At 43.8% G+C, this 20208-nt stretch overlaps 1 protein-coding gene across 1 annotated transcript in view; it reads right to left on the minus strand.

Moving 5' to 3' along the window:
- The window catches only part of ATF7IP2 (activating transcription factor 7 interacting protein 2), a 334949-nt gene that overhangs the window by 288443 nt on the left and 26298 nt on the right, over positions 1-20208 (minus strand). Inside the window, exon 2 of the mRNA XM_078663103.1 lies at positions 521-3343. Within this exon, the coding sequence (XP_078519229.1) occupies positions 521-3341 (2821 nt within the window). The 5' untranslated portion in view covers positions 3342-3343. The remainder of the gene's footprint in view (positions 1-520; positions 3344-20208) is intronic.

Raw genomic sequence — 20208 nt, forward strand, 5'->3', positions numbered from 1 at the left:
GTTATGGAATTCCTTGCCGATCCATATACGGAGATTGGAGGATGTACTAGTTTTCAGGAAAGCAATTAAAACCCTCCTTTTTCCTTCAACATAGCCTTTGGATGTTGTTTGGTGAGCTCTCAGGCGTTTTTTTCTGTTCCAGTAGATTGTCAGCGCCGGGACGCCTCTTTGCTGGGGCAGCTGTGCGCTTTAAAAAACAACTAACATAACATATGAAGCAGCTCTGGGAATGAAAAATGGTTGAACCAGATTCAAGTAATTCACCTAAGAGGAGACTTCTGAATGATTCACCCAGGGTGCTCTTTAACAACACCGAATAGGCTCCCTTAACCACAAAACATGGTAATCAATGAGGGACTGTATATACTTTCAACTTACTAGGTGTATTTTGCTCATTGGAACCTCAGTATATTATAAGAAGTTGTGCAAGTTAATGTAATTGAGATACTTTTTTTTTTTTTTACTGCATGAAATGTTTAAAAATACTACAAACTTTTTTTTAACAAGAATGTACACTTACCAATGTTAGATTCCATGGATGAATCTATGTTTTGGGAAGAAACCTCAAGCTCTTGACAGGAAATGGCTTCACTAAAATAAGTGCAAAGGGCTGCATTGTTCAGATTGCCAGCAACCATTTCTTTCTTAGAATTTGCTTCTGCTTCAGGGCATGAAAGTCTTTTAATAGCACAACCAGGAGAGTCGTTTCCTTCCAAACCAATAGCTGGCGTGTCCGTTTGAGGCAAAGTTATCTTTCCACCTAGATCTGTGTCGGTTTTACTTTCCGTTTCACCAAAAGGTTCATTATTCATATCGACATCCATAGTGTCCTGAAAATTTTTTTGACTTTCATCCAGGCACGTCACTTTCTCATTGTCAGGTATAGTGATAATTTCTCTCTTCACATTAGTATCGAAAGTGTTGTGAATAAGGAGCGGCGGAGAACAAGGAATGCGGGCACTTCCACTTTTTGAGACAGGGCTTATGTCCATAGCATCCTTCTGAGGAAAACTTTTACTTTCATCCAAGCATGTCTTTTTCTCTTTGTCAGGTATACTAATGATTTCTCTCTTCACATTAGTATTCAAAGTGTCGTTTATTGGGAGCTGCACAGAACAAGGAATGCTGGCATCTCCACTTTGTGAAACCAGGTTTATGTCCATAGAGTCCTTCTGAGGAAGCGATTTACTTTCATCCAAGCACATCATTTTCTCATTATCAGGTATAGTAATGATTTTGTTCTTCACATTAGTATCCAAAGTATTGTTAATAGGGAGCTGTACAGAACAAGGAATGCTAGCACCTCCACTTTGAGAGACAGGGTTTATGTCCATAGCGTCCTTCTGAGGAAACATTTTACTTTCATCCAAGCACATCCTTTTCTCATTGTCAGGTATACTAAGGATTCTGCTGTTCACATTAGTATCCAAAGTATTGTTAATAGGGAGCTGCACAGAACAAGGAATGCTGGCACCTACACTTTGAGAGACATGGTTTATGTCCATAGAGTCCTTCTGAGGAGAAGTTTGACTTTCATCCAAACACATCATTTTCTCATCGTCAAGTATACTAATGATTTTGCTCTTCACATTAGTATCCAAAGTATCGTGAATAGGGAGCTGCATAGAACAAGGAATGCAGGCACCTCCACTTTGAGAGACAGGGTTTATGTCCATAGCGTCCTTCTGAGGAAACATTTTACTTTCATCCAAGCACATAATTTTCTCATTGTCAGGTATACTAATGATTCTGCTCTTCACATTAGTATCCAAAGTATTGTTAATAGGGAGCTGCACAGAACAAGGAATGCTGGCACCTCCACTTTGAGAGACAGGGTTTATGTCCATAGCGTCTTTCTGAGGAGAAGTTTGACTTTCATCCAAACACATCATTTTCTCATCGTCGGGTATACTAATGATTTTGCTCTCCACATTAGAATCCAAAGTACTGTTAATAGGGAGCTGCACAGAACAAGGAATGCTGGCACCTCCACTTTGAGAGACAGGGTTTATGTCCATAGCGTCCTTCTGAGGAGAAGTTTGACTTTCATCCAAACACATCATTTTCTCATCGTCAAGAATACTAATGATTTTGCTCTTCACATTAGTATCCAAAGTATTGTTAATAGGGAGCTGCACAGAACAAGGAATGCTAGCACCTCCACTTTGAGAGACAGGGTTTATGTCCATAGCGTCCTTCTGAGGAGAAGTTTGACTTTCATCCAAGCACGTCACTTTCTCATTGTCCGGTATAGTGATGATTTCTCTCTTCACATTAGTATCCAAAGTGTTGTGAATAGGGAGCTGTGGAGAACAGGGAATGCTGACCCTTCCACTTTGTGAGACAGGGTTTATGTCCATAGTGCCTTGAGGAAATGTTTTACTTTCATCCAAGCATGTCATTTTCTCATGGTCAGGTATACTAACGATTTTGCTCTTCACATTAGAATCCAAAGTGTCGGTAATAGGGAGCTGAACGGAATGAGAGATACTGTCACTTCCACTTTGTGAGACAGGGTTGATGTATGGTAGACCAGGGTTTAGGTCTTGTAGAGCAACTGCACCATCAGGTTGATTTGCAATGTCTCCGTCCACTTTTGCATTCTGTTGTTCCAATACTGGAAGAAATCCTTCATCGTCATCTCCTTCGCTTAGGTTTAAAGGTATCACAATCTTTTCTGAAATGGGAAAGACTTGATCAGTCACCTTCACATCCTCATTCTCACTATCTGCCTCCAAAGGGGTGGGTGAAGTAGTTGCTAGTAATCTTTTCTCTTGTACTAACATATCATGTAATCTCCTTGACAAGCTGTCTTGTAGTTTTGAAGCCACATTACCCACAGTGTGTTCTGAAAAAACACCACAAGCTTCTTGATCATATATGTCATTCAAAATATTTTGAATGAAAGGATTCTCAATGGGTGTCTTTGAAAGAGGAGGTTTTTCGATGGTGTAAGATTTTACTTCTGAAGGACTGAGCGACTGTTCTGTCTGATGGTTAAAATGGCAGGTATCCTTTTCTGGTGAACATGCAGCTACTGTAGAATCGATACCCAGTACTTCCACTGACACTTTTAATTTGTTTGGAGAGACATCTTTTTCTTCAGATAATGGGGACTTGGATTCCACTTTGAAAATTTGACCAAAAACATCATTTTCACAATTTGTATCATCTTGTTTGGTTAACGGTACAGTTCTAGATTCCTTAGTTGTCTCCTTTGAAACTCTTTCTTTTTCCAAAATATCTCTCAACTTATTTAGTGATTCAATTTGATGACGACTGCTTGGAGTCATAGTTTTGCGAGCTCGAAAAATCTTTTTACCACCAGAGGAAGGCTCCATCTCTAGAAAAGGCATAAATAAACAAAAATTAAAACTCTTTCAATGATACCTTTACACTGTTAAAGATATGCCATGAACGGGAGAAGGACAGCAGGCATTTGAGAGAGTCATGCATGGAGAAGCTGGTCTAAATACTGTAGGAGAACCTTGCTTGTGCAACAATCTTGATGGATTTTTAGAAAGAACCAGCAAGGAAAGAGTTAAAAAAAACTGTTTATGAAGAAACCTGCTGTGATGTGCTCATAATCAATTGAGGTTATATGTTGCTTTGTGGAACAAATAAGATGCATTTTCACTGTATATGATAATGTCAGAATAAAATCAACTTTAACAGGCCTAGTGAAGCAAAGAATGGAATAGGGACAGGATACATTTAGTGGAGTGAGACAAGGCCATTGGAAAACTACTAACGAAGAGCTGCACCAGACGCAGTGTAGGCAGCCTATGGGATGTAAGGAATGCTGCTGGTACTATGGAAGTAGAAAAGAATATAGATATTTAGTCCTCCTTTTCAGATATAACTTATATTTTAAAACCCTTATAGACCCTCAGGACTTTCACTCCAAAGGAACTTTACAGTTGGCGGAAAACTCAACTCCGCTGGTGGAGTTTGGGAATTTAGGCACCCTGAGCTCCGTTTGGAGTGCAGAGTTCAGCAAAAAAACGTAATTTGCCGGCAGAGCAGAGTTTAATAGCGCATGCCAATTTTGCCCTGAGCATCTGTAGTGCTAGAGGCACTCTTGTGTTCTGACACCCTGTGATGAACTTTGACTACCATTATTTTAATTGACTTTGGTGTATTACTTTATCCTAGCCTGAATGTACAACGTCCTGCATATGCCTCGTTTCTCTTAAAGGTTTTGTTCTTGTAATCTTGCAGACTTTCAGTGGGAGCTGTCACAGAGTAGAACAGCCTTGCCAAGAAGAGAACGTGTCGGATGTGCATTTGGAAGCACGAGAGAGAGGTGAGGAATGTACTTTTTGGTCTTGAAGTGCAGTGTTATGAGCAGTGGTGCACAGATGTGCACTGTGTTGTACATTGAGAGATGAAATATGTGATGCTATAGGCAGTGGTGCACAAATGTGCACTATGTTGTACACTGGGAAGTATTATGAAGTTCTTACTATTGGCTTTGACATGGCCTCATGTCATCCTGAATTCTGACTCTGGCTGGCTTGAGCTTTATCTCCGCTCACAGCCACGCTTGCAAGTTGTTTGGGTTAATCATGTTCAAGTACTGTTTTGTGAGAGATTGTTGAATGTACCCTAGAAGGCTTTTGTGAGCTTCATCAAAATACAGGCTAGAACATGCAAGAATGAAGAGGAAACATGGAAACTCCTTCTTGCCATGGAATGCTTGCTTGGAAGCTGGCCAGTCCTGGTAAGATTCCTTTGGCGCGGGGGGAGGGGGGGGGGAATTCTCGAAGCTTCTAGTGTGTGTTTTGAGACTATAAAAGCTGAGGTTTGTTGACAGGTGAGTTGGGTGCTCACTTACAGAGTAGACGTACTGCTGTAAGACAAACGGAACTTGAGTCCCGGTCGAGAGTCCAAGCCAGCTGTGAACGGGCCCCCCAGCGAGAATCGGCAAGGATGTCGAGTGAACAATTGGGTGAGGTGATTGGTTCCTGATTAGTGCCATTGTGGTGAGCGGTTCCAGTGAATATGGTTATTTGAGGCGTTCGAGTTTTGATTATTGCCATTATGATGTGTGGCCAGTGGCTTTGCTCATTTGAGGTGTTTTCTTTGTGATTCAGTGTATATTTCTTTCTTATCTCTTGCAGGACATCCTATATTATATTTTCTTGAGTGTTATCTCGTATTATTTTCTGCTTGTGTATTCATTAGTATTATTCATGCATTTAAGTGTTGCATTTACCAAGTGTGTTATTATTGCATGCATATAAATATATATATCTCTATGTGTATTTGAATGTTGTTATTTTGGCATCTGGGAAAGCCTTTGTTAGAGAGCATTGTGTAAAATAAAACCCCAAGCCTTAGTCTAAAAAGAGAGTCTTGGCATTTTGTAAAATAAAACCCTTTTCTAAAGGTGTTGTTGTGTGTTTAGGTCTCCTGCTTCGCCCTTTGTTTTGAGCCACCATGTGGTAGATTCAGTATTATCTGAAAGGCGAAGCAAGACAGCATCATTTTTGTGCATCCGATAGCTGCAAAGCAGACTTTTCAATAAATTTACAGTCATGCTCTAGTTTACGAACCACCTGAATTCATTCCAGACGGCTAATACACTTCTGTGCCATCTATATTATGCACAGTTTTAAAAGTCCGATTGATTGGTAGGCAAGCAGGCTCAGGGCCACTTTAAAAACAATAGTGGGCAGGGTTTTGGTGTCACTGCGTGAAAGACCACTGTCTGTGAGAGGTACAATATGGTTAGGTTAGTGCGCTCCAACACAGTCAGGAGGCCGAGCATGCACATGCGGCCATTCAAAGTTCTGCTGATGAGGGCAGGGGAGCGGGCAGTGGAGGAGTGGACAGTGTGCCAATAAGGTACCATTTACTTCATAATTCGTAAAACCTGAGAACGATATTGTAAATAAAAATTGTGCAGATAACATGTAAAGAATCTTTCCAAGTTCCCTTATACTGTTGCATTAAAACTTTTAAGGGCAATTCCGTTTCAGTAAGATAATAAAGCAGAATAAATCAGCTCCTTGTGCCAGATAGCCGGCGGTGCGTGCGCCCTGCCCTGCACAGCCCAAATGCAGTTACAAAGGCTGGGCTGTAGCACGGGAGCGTGCCTGCACTTCGGTTTTTTTCTCCACTTTTCTCTCTCGCAGGCGTCTCGCGCCCCCTCTTTTGCAAATCGCCAGCACCTTTGCACTGCTGCACCGCTTTGCCTCACTCAATTATCCTGAAGGCTGGCCCGGCAGCGAGTTGCATTGAAGTACAATGTGAGAATATGTTTGTCTCATGACAAACTACAACAACAGTATTGCAATCTGGCATGAACATTTGTGCTTTTGAAAAGTGCTACTCTGTTAAGTGATGGTGATGCATGCTACAGTGCACTTTCACAGCTCATCAGTATTGCAGAAATAAGCATGCGCTTTCACAGAATTATTTTACATTTGCAGCAAGCGAGAAACCAGGGGTGGCGGAGGAATACTCTGCCCTGCGGAACTCCACAGAATCTGGTGGAGTTTTCAGACACTCAGCGGAATTCCGCAGGGTGAAACACTGCAAGCTCCACCCACCCCTACTTTATATATGATGAATTTAGCTTTTGGGCATAAGACTGTCGAAGTCTGAAGAGAGACATACAATGGAAACAATTTAAGATTATTACTGTGCAGCTGTAAGGTTATGCCAGCAAAGAACATAAAGCGGCTGAGCATTATTGACACTAAGATCAGGGAAAGGTGGCTCGGCCTGCCTAGAGGCTCCATGAATAGTGCCCTTAGGTTAGAACTAGGCCTCACTAATATAGCATTCAAAATACGTAACAGAGGAACCTTAATTATTGGGGCTGCCTTTTAAAGTCGGATGAGGGCTGCCAGGGGCAAATAATAAACTCCTACCTGCAGGAGAAGTGACTAGGCCAATGGGTTGTTAACCTACACGATATTAAGGCCTCTTTGGATATTCCACTAGGGTTTGATCAGCAAAACATGGCTGTTTCACAGAAGAAAAAATATTAAAATGCATGGTAAGAGTGTTCCAGGAAGGGCGATATAGAAGATGTGGGTAATAGAGACAACCTGCAAAACCTACTGGAGTCAGACTATGGCAGGGATTTTCAGCCTTATTTTGGGATATAAAAAGCGTCTATATCAGGAATTAGGTCTTGGACGTCAGGCTGGGGAAGGTCCGGGCCTTTAGAAAGAGGAGGTTCATTAGTCTGGCTGCGACAGAAAGTGGCATTTGTGTCCCTTCTGTCAAAAAGCTCCATTGTCTTTTCCGCAAAGATTTGTATTTTGCACTTGCTTTGATATGTCGTCTACTACTCCCTGTTTTTAGAAATGTACATGGTTTTGCATATTAGCGAGTTATTGAGAATAATATTAAAGAGTAATAATACGAGTTTGTGTTTCACAGTAGGGTAAGTCTGCCCCAAGTTGCTAAATGGTTAGCTGATTTGTGTAGCTCATTGTAATAGATGTGTCCTATGGAATGTGGAGGGTTGATCCAATCATCTATGAATCGGGCCTCGAAAAATCCACTAGCCCACTCGCAATGTCGAGTGAGATTTTTATCAGGTCAAGCTACTTTTAGCATCTACTCAACCTTCCTGGCGATTTCATTTAAACTGGAAGGAACAAGTGTTCCGTTTATTCAGAAAGTGAAGAGCAATAAAGAGGCATTTAAATCTTGTTCTTCTTCTTGACACATTTGCTGTCTAAGGACAGAGGTCAAATGTCATTTTCTCTTCTTACTACTTGTTGTTCATCTGTTCCTGAAAAATATTTTTTACTTTTCTTTATCTTATTATAGTTAGTTTTGTCAAGTGAGTTATCTGATAATAATTGTGAAACAAAAGGCTGTAAAAGGTAAGGTTTATTTTTAAACAATATTTAAACAGCTTGTAAATGAATAGTACATTTATTTCACAATATATCATGAAAGAACTTTATTTGTAATTCAGAAGCGTGATGCAAAGAAAGATTTACATAGGAGCAAAACAAATTACAACACTTTACTTGGTGATGTGCACATGACAAATATTAGCAGAAACTCGATTTCCAGACATTGAACACTATATAGTTCTAAAACGATAGGTCAGTGGGAAATAATTCTGTGGGCATTTCAGTGTAAAATCTGCTGATTGCAAATGACAGTGTGTTACTACCTCATTCTTTAGTTATGTATTTATTAAAAGGGATAGCTTTTAAACATGAGTTTTGAAACATTTCTGCCCCTGCACTGATGACAATGCGGTTAATGAACTGAGGCAAGTCAGCGGTCATGTGTATCCTATATGTGGCTAGATTTATATTATATGTGGAGCAAACGTTTAGACAATGAAACCAAACAAGAGTTTTTTGTACAGCAGACATGCTGAACTCACGTATTTGAAGGGGCTCACATATGTGCTAAAGAAGAAATTGGCGTCTCAGTGAATCAAAATATTTGCCCAGGATCACATGATGTGAAATCAGTTTATGGGTCAAGAGCACTATAATTAGGCCAAGTAGATTTTTAAGTCACTAGACCTGCAGGTCTAGTAACATTTTTAAGATCGATGAATTGTGAAAATGTTTCTACCTATTAATGTTACAGCAGATCATAAGATATGACGCAGGAGGCTGTATTTTCAGTGCCGGGTACAGACCTTAAGATGGCGGTGCGAGGCCGACTGTGCTCAGCCCCTCTCCGAGGAGGCTAGAAGCAGTAAGCCGTTAAAATGCCCGAATGCCTAAATAAGTACTTACACGGAATATGCATCCTGTGCACCCATGGTACCAAAGCTCATATATGCCCTTCTTAACTGCCCGGAGGATCGACATGGGACATGCGTATCCTGCAGAGCATTGTGATACGCCACTATTTTCCTGTCTCTTCTTCTGCATTGTCCCACAAGGATAATCAGGCGGCTTGCGTACTGAAGCTCTCCGCAATGCCGGACCTAGGGGGTCATGAGGAGGCCGTGAGACAAACGCTAGTACACAACAATGTCTGGCAGCTCGTACTGCAGCTGGAGGCATAGAGGACATTCAGGTGGCCGATGGAAGTAATACTCGGTCGGCTATGGGGGCACATAAGAAGACAAACACAGGACTCATCCAGGAAGCCCAAAGATCCCAAGAAGCCTTGTGCTACATCTTTAGAGCCAAAATTATCACAGGAGAGGAATTGACATATATGGTAGAGCCCTGGCACTTCAATATGCAACTGAAACCGATTGTTAGTCTGAATGAGTCTTAGAAAGGCATCAAAATTCAAGTAAAACAACAGGACGATAAATTGCTGGCCATGTCACAGAAAATGCAAGACGCAGACAACAGGATTTGGTGCAACAATCTTCAAGTATTGGGGGTTCCGAATGGGCATAAAGGGGATGACCCCAGCCGCTAAATTGTTCATCTGTTTAAACAGCCCCCCCCCCCCCAACCTAAAAATTGGGGAATGGACTGACAGGTACAACAGGCCTACAGAATCCTACTTCACACACCAAATAAAGGCAGGGCGGCAAATTACCTGTGGGCTAATCTGATATATGTGGGGAACGTTTTGTTCAAGCAGCATGTATTTAAGTCAGTGTTGACCTTCAGTCAGTTGGTCTTCATCAAGTTGTCGACGCTCTTCATGCAGTTTTGGAAGTCGGTCTTGGTGGTGGAGGGATCTTCTGAGATAAGAGGATGAGCTGAGTTTCATCTGAAAATGAGATTATGTTGATGCCATGGGTTCTGAAGAGGCTGGCCAGGGCATCATGTAGATGCTGAACAGGGTTAGGTTGAGGGATGATCTTTGCAGGACGCCGCAGATGATGCTCTTGGGTTCTGATTTGAAGGGGATAGCCAGGTTCTATGGGTTCATGCTGCAAGGAAGGATACGATCCATGCGAGGGCATTTCCCTGGATCCAAAGGGTGGTGGAGTTAAGCATATGCGGTTTAAGATGTTATTAGTTTACTCTCAGTTCTGGAGGGTTATTCGAGACACTTGTCGGGTACCTACGTCCCATCAATATACTCTGCTAGGTAACAACCCCAATTTTCCATCCTCTTTTCACAATAGCTTTTTTAAATATTGGCGCAGAGCTAAAATTCAATATCTGGGTCAATTTTCTAAGAATGGTATCTTCATTTCATAATATAAATAGGAACTAGAGAAACCCTAAGATAGGGATGTTATTCTTTCTGCAATTAAGAGAATTTACACAGCGACTCTCTGATCGTGATATTGATATGAACCGTAATTAATTTCTTGAGAGTTCTATTAAAATTAAGAAAAGTGATTTGATACATATTTTCTATCTCGTTCTGGGCCATCAGGGCAAAATGCTTAATAAATTTGAGATACTTGCTGTTCAGGGGACATGAAGCTTGCAGTTCAATGTATCTGCGTCAGAAATACATCAAGATTACATGCTGTCCCAGGGTGCTCTTAATGTCTCCCGGCTAAGGCACACTCTTAAGCTTCTGAATGATATCTATTATACACCAGTCAGGCTGTACTTGTGGGGCCCGAGGATTACTTTGGGTTGTTTTCATGGTCATGCACCAGAGTCTGATACAGTTCATACTTTTGCAACATTTGGCTCTAGCATACCATTGTGCATGTCTAATATCATTCCGGATGCAAAAAACGGTTCTGTTCAGACATGCCCCTGATGTTCCTGCTAAGGTAGCTGGTGTTTTTATTTTTATTTTGCAGTGACCTCTGTGAGATTAATGATTGTTTGAGCATGGCTGCACAAGGTAGCAACTGATTCAGAATAGTGATGGCAGAAGTTTAGATTTCTCTGCAGGCTGCAGTTTGCAATAATTGAGAATCCCCCAAATCGATTTACGTTAAGGATAACATGGGAACCAAGCAAGGGGAGTACATTGGATCTTTTACACGGATGGGACATAATATGACACAACTGTAGAGTTTGAATTTTTTTTATTATTGTTCCTATGTATTTGTAATGGTTCTCTATCATTTCTTCTTTGTCTTTTCTTATTTTAAAATAGGGCAATTCCTGTATGTGTAATTCTGTATTGGGATCATAAAAAAAATCAATACTTCAGAAAAATAAAAAATATATATATATACACATATATATATATATATATATATATATATATATATATATATATATATATATATATATATATATATATATATATATATATATATATATCACCACCAAACGACTCTCCTGCTATCCCGCAGAGGGCAGGAGAGACACGGACCACGGGAAGGTATGGTTCAGATGTTTTTATTTCCTCTCAGTGACGCGTTTCAGACTTCTCCAGTCCTTGATCACACTGACATAAAGCAAACCATTTGCCCTTTTTAGGTCTCGCCTTTACCATTCCGAAGGAATGGGAAATGGCGAGAATTCAAGTGCTCGAACTGATTGTGAAACCACCGCTTTTTTTCGTGGCGTTTTCTTCGAGTGCACGTGGCCACAGGCACGCGCTTTTGGCCCATACACTTTCATGGCCATCTGTTCCTCAATGTCCCTACCACCCTTCGTTTGATCTTGCCGCGAGTTCAGGCTAATGGCCCTCCCCCAGCACAGAGCGCACATCGCGGCCCCACAGCACATCAAAGGGCTTCTCCCAGCGTGTGCTGTGCGGCTTCTCCTCCCCTAATTATGTGGCCGGCCGTACTTGTGTTTCCCGGCCGCTTCCCGGCCACTCTTGTATTTAATTAGCAGCAGCAGCATTTCTCCTGCGCCAGGCCACATCAAAGGCTCTGTGCCCATTTCACCCACACAGCAACACTTACAGACACGCAACGCCACTCACACCCACGCAAGCCCACTATCATCCACGCAACACCACACTCACCCATGCAACGCCACTCACCCAAGCAACGCCACTCACACACGCAACGCCACTCACCCACGCAACCCCACTCATCCACGCAACGCCACTCATCCACGCAACGCCACTCACACACGCAACGCCACTCACACACGCAACGCCACTCACACACGCAACGCCACTCACACACGCAACGCCACTCACACACGCAACGCCACTCACACACGCAACGCCACTCACACATTGTGGGTGCAGATTGTGGGTGCAGATTGTGGGTGCAGATTCAGAGTGCAGATTCAGAGTGCAGATTCAGAGTGCAGATTGTGGGTGCAGATTGTGGGTGCAGATTGTGGGTGCAGATTCAGAGTGCAGATTCAGAGTGCAGATTCAGAGTGCAGATTGTGGGTGCAGATTGTGGGTGCAGATTGTGGGTGCAGATTGTGAGTGCAGATTGTGGGTGCAGATTGTGGGTGCAGATTGTGGGTGCAGATTGTGGGTGCAGATTGTGGGTGCAGATTGTGGGTGCAGATTCAGAGTGCAGATTCATAGTGCAGATTGTGGGTGCAGATTGTGGGTGCAGATTGTGGGTGCAGATTCAGAGTGCAGATTCAGAGTGCAGATTCAGAGAAAACTCAGCAGCACCACCACCATTGCAATGCAATAGGTCTCGTTTTAACGCAAATTTAAGCTATAGGCCTTGTAAATGACAAAGCATTTTATTCATGTTCCAAAAACCAGAACACAAAAATAAAGGGCATTATCATTTACAATGCTAATAGTTCAGACTCGCGTTATTGCGAGACCTATTGCATTTCCAATGCTTGTTTAAATTTGCATGTTTACACCACGTGATTAATGAACACCAAAAACATACTTATCATCATGATGGCACATTATGTTCTTATAGTCTGTTTTCTAATTTGGGTCCTTTACTTTACATAACATTATTTTCAAAATCAGAATAAAATACTTGATTTTAGAATTAATAACAGTGCAATAATAAATATTCACATATATAATAAATAAATGTGTACATAAAGATATATAGTTTGTATAAATTAACATATATTATATTCTTTTTGTCACAAACTAAGGATATAATTCCAGAGTTAAAACCATGTATAAATATAGATTTAAGAACATAGTAATAATGATTTTTAACTGTGCAAAGAAGCAATGCTATTGTTATGTAATGATACATTCGTCATGACTTTATCCTGCTCTACTTAAGGAAAAGTAATCTTGGACCCCATTAATAGTTAGACTATTAACATTTCAATCATGCCAGACTTGAAAACTCTATGATGATATAGTGTTATCCTATAAAAGTGCAAGTGCTACCTAAAATTCATTATTTTATATTGTTAAAACTAATATAAAATCTAGTGCATACGTGATAAAATAAATAAATAAATTATTAAAGTGCAAAGAAGCGTGTTGATCAGCTCATAGGCTGCATAAATGCATACAATGTCATTGTCACCAAGGTAATAATTGTCTATAAGTTAGGAAGCATGGTCCAAATGTCTCATGAGATTACCAATGCAATGGTTTCGCCTTTGGAAAAGTTAGACCTATTGGCATTGTAATTGACAAAATTTGTATTTATGTGTTGGTTTTGAAAACAGATAAATAAATGGCATTGTCATTTACATTGCCATTAGCTTAATCTCTGCAGTCACTCTGCAGTCCCTAGCACTCCATAGCACTCACTAGCACTCCCTAGCACTCTGCACTCCCTAGCACTCTGCACTCCCTAGCACTCTGCACTCCCTAGCACTCTGCACTCCCTAGCACTCCCTAGTCACTCTGCAGTCACTTTGCAGTCACTCTGCAGTCACTTTGCAGTCACTTTGCAGTCACTCTGCAGTCACTTTGCAGTCACTCTGCACTCCCTAGTCACTCTGCAGTCACTTTGCAGTCACTCTGCACTCCCTAGTCACTTTGCAGTCACTCTGCACTCCCTAGTCACTTTGCAGTCACTTTGCAGTCACTCTGCACTCCCTAGTCACTCTGCAGTCACTTTGCAGTCACTTTGCAGTCACTCTGCACTCCCTAGTCACTCTGCAGTCACTTTGCAGTCACTTTGCAGTCACTCTGCACTCCCTAACACTCTGCAGTCACTCTGCACTCCCTAGCACTCTGCAGTCACTCTGCACTCCCTAGCACTCTGCAGTCACTCTGCACTCCCTAGCACTCTGCACTCCCTAGCACTCTGCACTCCCTAGCACTCTGCACTCCCTAGCACTCTGCAGTCACTCTGCAGTCACTCTGCACTCCCTAGCACTCTGCACTCCCTAGCACTCTGCACTCCCTAGCGCTCTGCAGCATTCTGCACTCCCTGGCACTCCCTGGCACTCCCTAGCACTCTGCACTCCCTAGCACTCCCTAGCACTCCCTAGCACTCCCTAGCACTCCCTAGCACTCCCTAGCACTCCCTAGCACTCCCTTGCACTCCCTAGCACTCCCTTGCACTCCCTAGCACTCCCTAGCACTCCCTAGCACTCCCTAGCACTCCCTAGCACTCCCTTGCACTCCCTAGCACTCTGCACTCCCTTGCACTCCCTTGCACTCCCTTGCACTCCCTTGCACTCCCTAGCACTCCCTTGCACTCCCTAGCACTCCCTTGCACTCCCTAGCACTCCCTTGCACTCCCTTGCACTCTGCACTCCCTAGCACTCTGCACTCCCTAGCACTCTGCACTCCCTAGCACTCCCTAGCACTCCCTAGCACTCTGCACTCCCTAGCACTCTGCACTCTGCACGCATCGACCATACACACTCACACACACACAGCTCTGAGGCGCTCACCTACTCTCATTCACCTCGTGAGGAAGGACACTGCGGACACTGCGGACACTGCGGCGGAACCATGGTAATCTCCGAGGGGGGGGGGGGGTGAGGGCGTTCTGATTGCGCTTTCAGGGAGCTTTCTGCTACGATCTAGATTTCTTCTGTCATGTAGAACTACTGCTTGCAGGAAATCCTATGTTACTACACAATATTCATGTCCTGAGTACCAGTAAGATTAGATAAAAATAATCAGGGGGCTCTGAAGCGCCAGTTCTAGGTTCACTGGGTGCATGAAGAGGGGCCAACAATCTGCCAATGCAAAGGGCTCTATTTATAGACCAATTAAACGTGACCTTATTCTGATCTCTCCGGAGTGGATCCGTTATTGTTGGAGACATTTCTGGAGCTGTGGTTTACTGCGCATGGACAGGAAGCTCCATGCACGTGCAATTAAGTGCTGCGCCTTTCATTGATGAGTAAAATACAATTAATAACCAGCGGAATAAAATATGGGAGCGCCCCGGATCATACTGGCGTCCATCGCCAGCGCGTCTATGCGAGGCTAGCTCTGTAATGAGCCTTTGGACTCCTCGAGCCATGCAGCCCCCCTCCCCCCCCCCAAGAAGATGTGCTCAGGGTCGCAGCGCACCTGGCAAACTTGAAGCGAGTGTGCAGGTTAAAAATGCCTCTAGGATCCTCCTCCGGACGTGAAGTATTTTAATGCTAAGGTCCTAGGACAAGGTTAAAAAGATATAGGGCAGATAGCTTTAGGATTAAATTGGTCTATAATATCCGTGCAGACTCCGTGCAGGCATGTGTCCCAAGAGCAGACACCGTGGACCAGCCTGGCTCTAGCGCCCAGAGGGCCTCCGTGAGGCGCATGAAACCAAAGACCTCGTCACTCGTAGAACAAGCATTAAGCACGGACAGCGGGAGGGGGGGCGGTAACGGGCAAACGGACAGCGGGAGGGGGCGGGCAGGCACACGGACAGCGGGAGGGGGAGGGAACGGCAAGAAAGGCACTCAGCTGGACTTCCTCCGGCGGCGGTCGGCCGCGGAATGACCAAATGAAACCTGGAGGAACAAAAAAAGAAACCCCGCCCACCGCCTCACTGACGTAGGCAAAAGGGAAAAATTCTATGGAACGCCCACGAGTCGCCTCGAAGAATGATGGACGCCTCTCTCTGCCAATGGCTAGCCTCCATTTATGGAGGTAGCCAATGGAAGTGAGAGGCGTGACAAAGCACCATACTCTTAACAAAAGTTTTTCGCCTGCGCGAACGCTGCTTGCGCAGCTGTTAGCCAGGTCGAAACCTAAAAAGTAGTGGAGATCCTCCATACTGTTCAGACCATTTGGTATTCTGCTGTCTAGTTCCAAAATGGTGGTGGATTCAAGTTTGCCTAACTTTTTCTCTCGCTCTCCACCCCTTCGCAAGTTCGGTACAGCTTTGATGACAAAGTACCTCAGACGGTTAAGATCGTTGTTATGCACGGACTTAAAGTGCCTCGCCACTGGATACATAGGGTCATTATTTACTATGGCACGCAGATGTTGTAAGATTCTGACATGCACCTGTAGCTTTGTACTTCCCACATATCTTAAGCCACAGGTGCATGTCAGAACATACACAGCATATTCTGTTCTACAGCCAGAATTGCCCTTTATCTTGATGGCAGTGGGACTAAACGGGGTGATGTATTCAGATATATTGACCCCAAATTTGCACGCCCGGCATGAGGTGCATTTAAAAAATCCTTGTCTGTTTGTCAACCAACTACCTGGGGTCTTTAATTCTAGACTGTTTTTCACTAACTGTGTGCGCATGGATGGCCCTTTTCTGTAAGTAATTGTTGGTTGATCAGGAAGTCTGGGGGCTAATACACCATCTGTCAATATTATCGGCCAATTACACCTGATAATTGACCTGATTTTCCTTTCTTGTCTGTTGCATGTGGTGATAAGCCTGGGTCCCTCATCCTCTACATCTATCTTATCTTATGTAGGTGTAGGAAGAAGGGATTCTCTTGATTTTTTGTTCACTTTTTTGCAGTCTCCTTTCCTCATATCCCCTCTTTCTAAATCTCTCCAAGGCCTCCTCACAACATGTAGTAAAGTCTTCTTTGTTAGTACAGATTCTTTTAAATCTAAGTAATTCACCGTAAGGAATACTATCTATTAGGTGTTTGGGATGAGCACTGTTGGCATGCAGAGTCGCATTTCCAGCAGTGCTTTTTCTATGTAATGTAGTTGCAATTTGTCCTTCTTTCACAAACACCCTGACATCCAAGAATTCTATGCTTTCATTATTTATCAGGGAGGTAAACTTAAGATTTACTGTATTTTTGTTGAATAAAACCTAGAGCACTTTTGACATTTCCTTTCCAGATAATATATATACTCATGGCGTATTTATACCGTTATTCATGCCATGAAATTGAGCCATTTGGCAGGTAATGAATCAAAACTCATAGAGACAGTATGTTGTTTATGTCTATGCTGAACTTTGCACATTATAGTCACCTGTCACTTTAAGGGTCAACAATACAGAAAAGGTAAAATAGCCCCAAAAAAAGAATAAAACTGTGGTACTGGAAAAAATGGCTGTGTACATATTTAGGATGTAACACGCTATGCGCATAATGTGATCAAGGCACTTCTAGTGCCGAAACGCGTAATGCTGCCAGCACTGATGGTGGACTCGAGCTAATAAAGAAAATCTGCACCTTATCTGCGGTCCGTGCTTTGTGTTGTCCAACGGAGAAGCAAGGAGTTAACTGGATAGATAGAGATATAAAAATAAATGTGTGTATATATATTTATTTATTTTTCACTGAAAAAACCATAGGTTTCACACATGTTATAGTTAACTTGACATTTCACTCAAACAAAACCGTTGAAATTCCCCCGTTATAGTTAGTTCAGCTAACTATAACTCGCACACCCGCAATGCACTGCTGATGACGTCACATATTACATCACTCATGACATGGTCAGTGACATCACTCATGACATCACTGATGCAGCACTGAGGTCTCTCCTGATAACAGGTGAGCAAATCGGAATTCATAGGTCGGCTGATTTTTGAGGAATTTTTTAAACTTCCAAAACTCCACACATTGAAAAATTTCCAAGTGAAACCAGTCAATGTTAGCCTATGGAAGGAAATTCAAGTTACTGTAACTACGATTAGAATTACTTTTCAGGATCAGTAGTGGGCTGAAAGATGCAGCACTGAGGTCTCTCCTGATAACAGGTGATTAAATCGCAGCCTCCTGGCCCATACTGGAGGCTCCTGGTGGGCTAGTTGCCCCGCAGGGACCCCCAGTATGCAAAGGGAGTTAGTTCCCCCTCTGCAAACGCGCCACCTGGCGCGTTTGCAGAGAGGTGCAGGGAGGGGGCGTGGCCTTCTCCCGAACCCGTTTTTTTTTTATATTTGCTTTTGAGAAGGGGGGCTGTGTAGCCCCCCCCCCCCTTTTTCTTTTTTGGCCCTGGGGACCCCATCCCCCAGGGCCTGCCCCCAATTCTTTTTTCTTTTTACAGGAAAGGGGCCGCGTGGCCCCCCCTCCCGTTGCCAATTCCGCCCCGGGGACCCCATTCCCCATGGCATGGCCAACTTTTTTAAATTTTTTTATTTCAATGGTGGAGGGGGGCTATGTACAGCCCCCCTCCTATGCCCCCTGAAGGCCCCGGGGACCCCATCCCCCAGGGCCTGCCAATTTTTCCTTTTTTTTATTTCAATGGTGGAGGGGGGCCGCGTGGCCCCCCTCCTGGGCAACTTATGGCCTGGCGACCCCATCTCCCGGGGCCTGCCCTCTCCGTTGGGGATTGTGGGGGGTCCCCAAGCCCCCCACGTCCCGACCGGCTCCCCACATCCTGCGGGAGCCGACATTGCTTTTCTGCTTGCAGCTAACATGCTGCTCCCCATGCAGAAAAGCAATACGATTTGATTTTTTAAAGAGAGAGTAGGTTTCCTGCTCTCTCTTTAAAAATCAAAGCAGTTTGCTATGGTCGGCCCTACCATAGCAAACAGCAGTGTCCCGGGGGTAGGCACCCTGGGACACTGCAGGAGCCGGCCCTGGGAGGTGGCGGTCCCCAGAGCCATCAAAGGCCCCAGAAGGGGGGCAGCCCGGCCCCCCTCCCACCTGTTAAAAGTCCCAGGGGGTGGTGGTCCCCGGGGCTGGGGGGGCCGTCAGGGACCCCCCAATTTAAAATATTAGTGCCCCGGGGAGGTGGAGGTCCCCGGGGCTGCGAGGGCCTCCCATACATATCAAAGCCCCCGGGGGTGGCGGTCCCTGGGGCTGCGGGGGGGGGGCGAGTGCCCCCCGCTATCATACTTGCTTTGCCCCGGGGCAGTGTGGGGGGGGGTGGGCCCCCCCCACACTTTTTTTCATAAAGCCCCCGGCATTTGGCCCCCCCCCCGGGGGCTAATTACAAAAACCTACGGGTATCCCGTGATTTTTAGGGGAAAAAAATTTGGGGGGCCTTGGGGGTCCTTGTGGGTGTTTCTACCCTGCCCCCTTTGCGTGTTTTTTCGAGTTTCTTTTGCTGCTTTTCTTGTGCCTCGATTTTACCGAGGCACAAGATGGCTGCCAACACTTCCTGGTTTGGAGTGTTGACAGCCAATTAGCATAAAGCTCGTGCTCGGGAAGGTACACGTACTGTACGGTACTTAGTCTATAGATATATCTATGATTTTACTTTTGATTTTCTCAGGAACTACTGAACGGATTTACACCATTTAACAAAAAGGGTAATCTGTGAACTGAACTCTACCTTTTTGCCAAATTTGGTGTAATTCCGTTCAGCCGTTCGGGCTATAGCCCTGGCTAAAGGTCCTACGGAAAATTGCATGGGGAAAACACGTTTTGGGACCCCCCTTTTTTCTCGCCCCTGCTTGACGAATGACCCCCACACTTTCAGGGAAGAAGCGGAGCAGAGCAGGCCCTTTTCTTGGAGAATTTCGCGAAGATTCGTCCACCGGCGCCAAAGTTATTCCAAATAGAATGTTGCGGATTTCCTATGGAAACTAGGTCCTAACTAGAACTACCTACTGGCGACCGCCAGTAGGTTATATATATATTTCTTCAAACGTACTTTTTCTGACAAGCAAAGGCGTGGTGCACTCTACTCCATGCTTTTTTGAAAATAGCTTTATTCCGCACCCTCGGCAGACAACCAACCACGTTTCGGCCATGAAGGCCTTCGTCAATGTCAAAGCTAACAACGTTTTACAATTTTATACTCATCACTTCCTCTGTGTAATTCTACCATTGTGACAGAAAGAGGACTATTGTGAATCTCTTTTCACACATCTCTCATAAGTCTCCATGGTGGCCATCTTTAAATTCATATAGAAGGTCTTCTATCATTTACTGTTTAATATATTAACAAATACTAGAGTTTTGTATTTGATACTTGTTACCAATCTAGCCATGTATTGGCAGTATCAAATTCGTCAGACTTTCAGCAAATAAATCCATCTCCTTTAACATTTTCCTGTATGCAGCCCTGAATGGGCAATGTCACAACATCTCAACTTTACATTCACAAATCCAGAGGTTGTACATGATTTTCTCAGATACAAAATTTCCCTTCATTTTCTACACAAAATTTAACAAGCATTTACAATGCAACGGT

Source organism: Lissotriton helveticus, chromosome 10, assembly GCF_964261635.1.
Source record: "Lissotriton helveticus chromosome 10, aLisHel1.1, whole genome shotgun sequence".
NCBI lineage: Eukaryota > Metazoa > Chordata > Amphibia > Caudata > Salamandridae > Lissotriton > Lissotriton helveticus.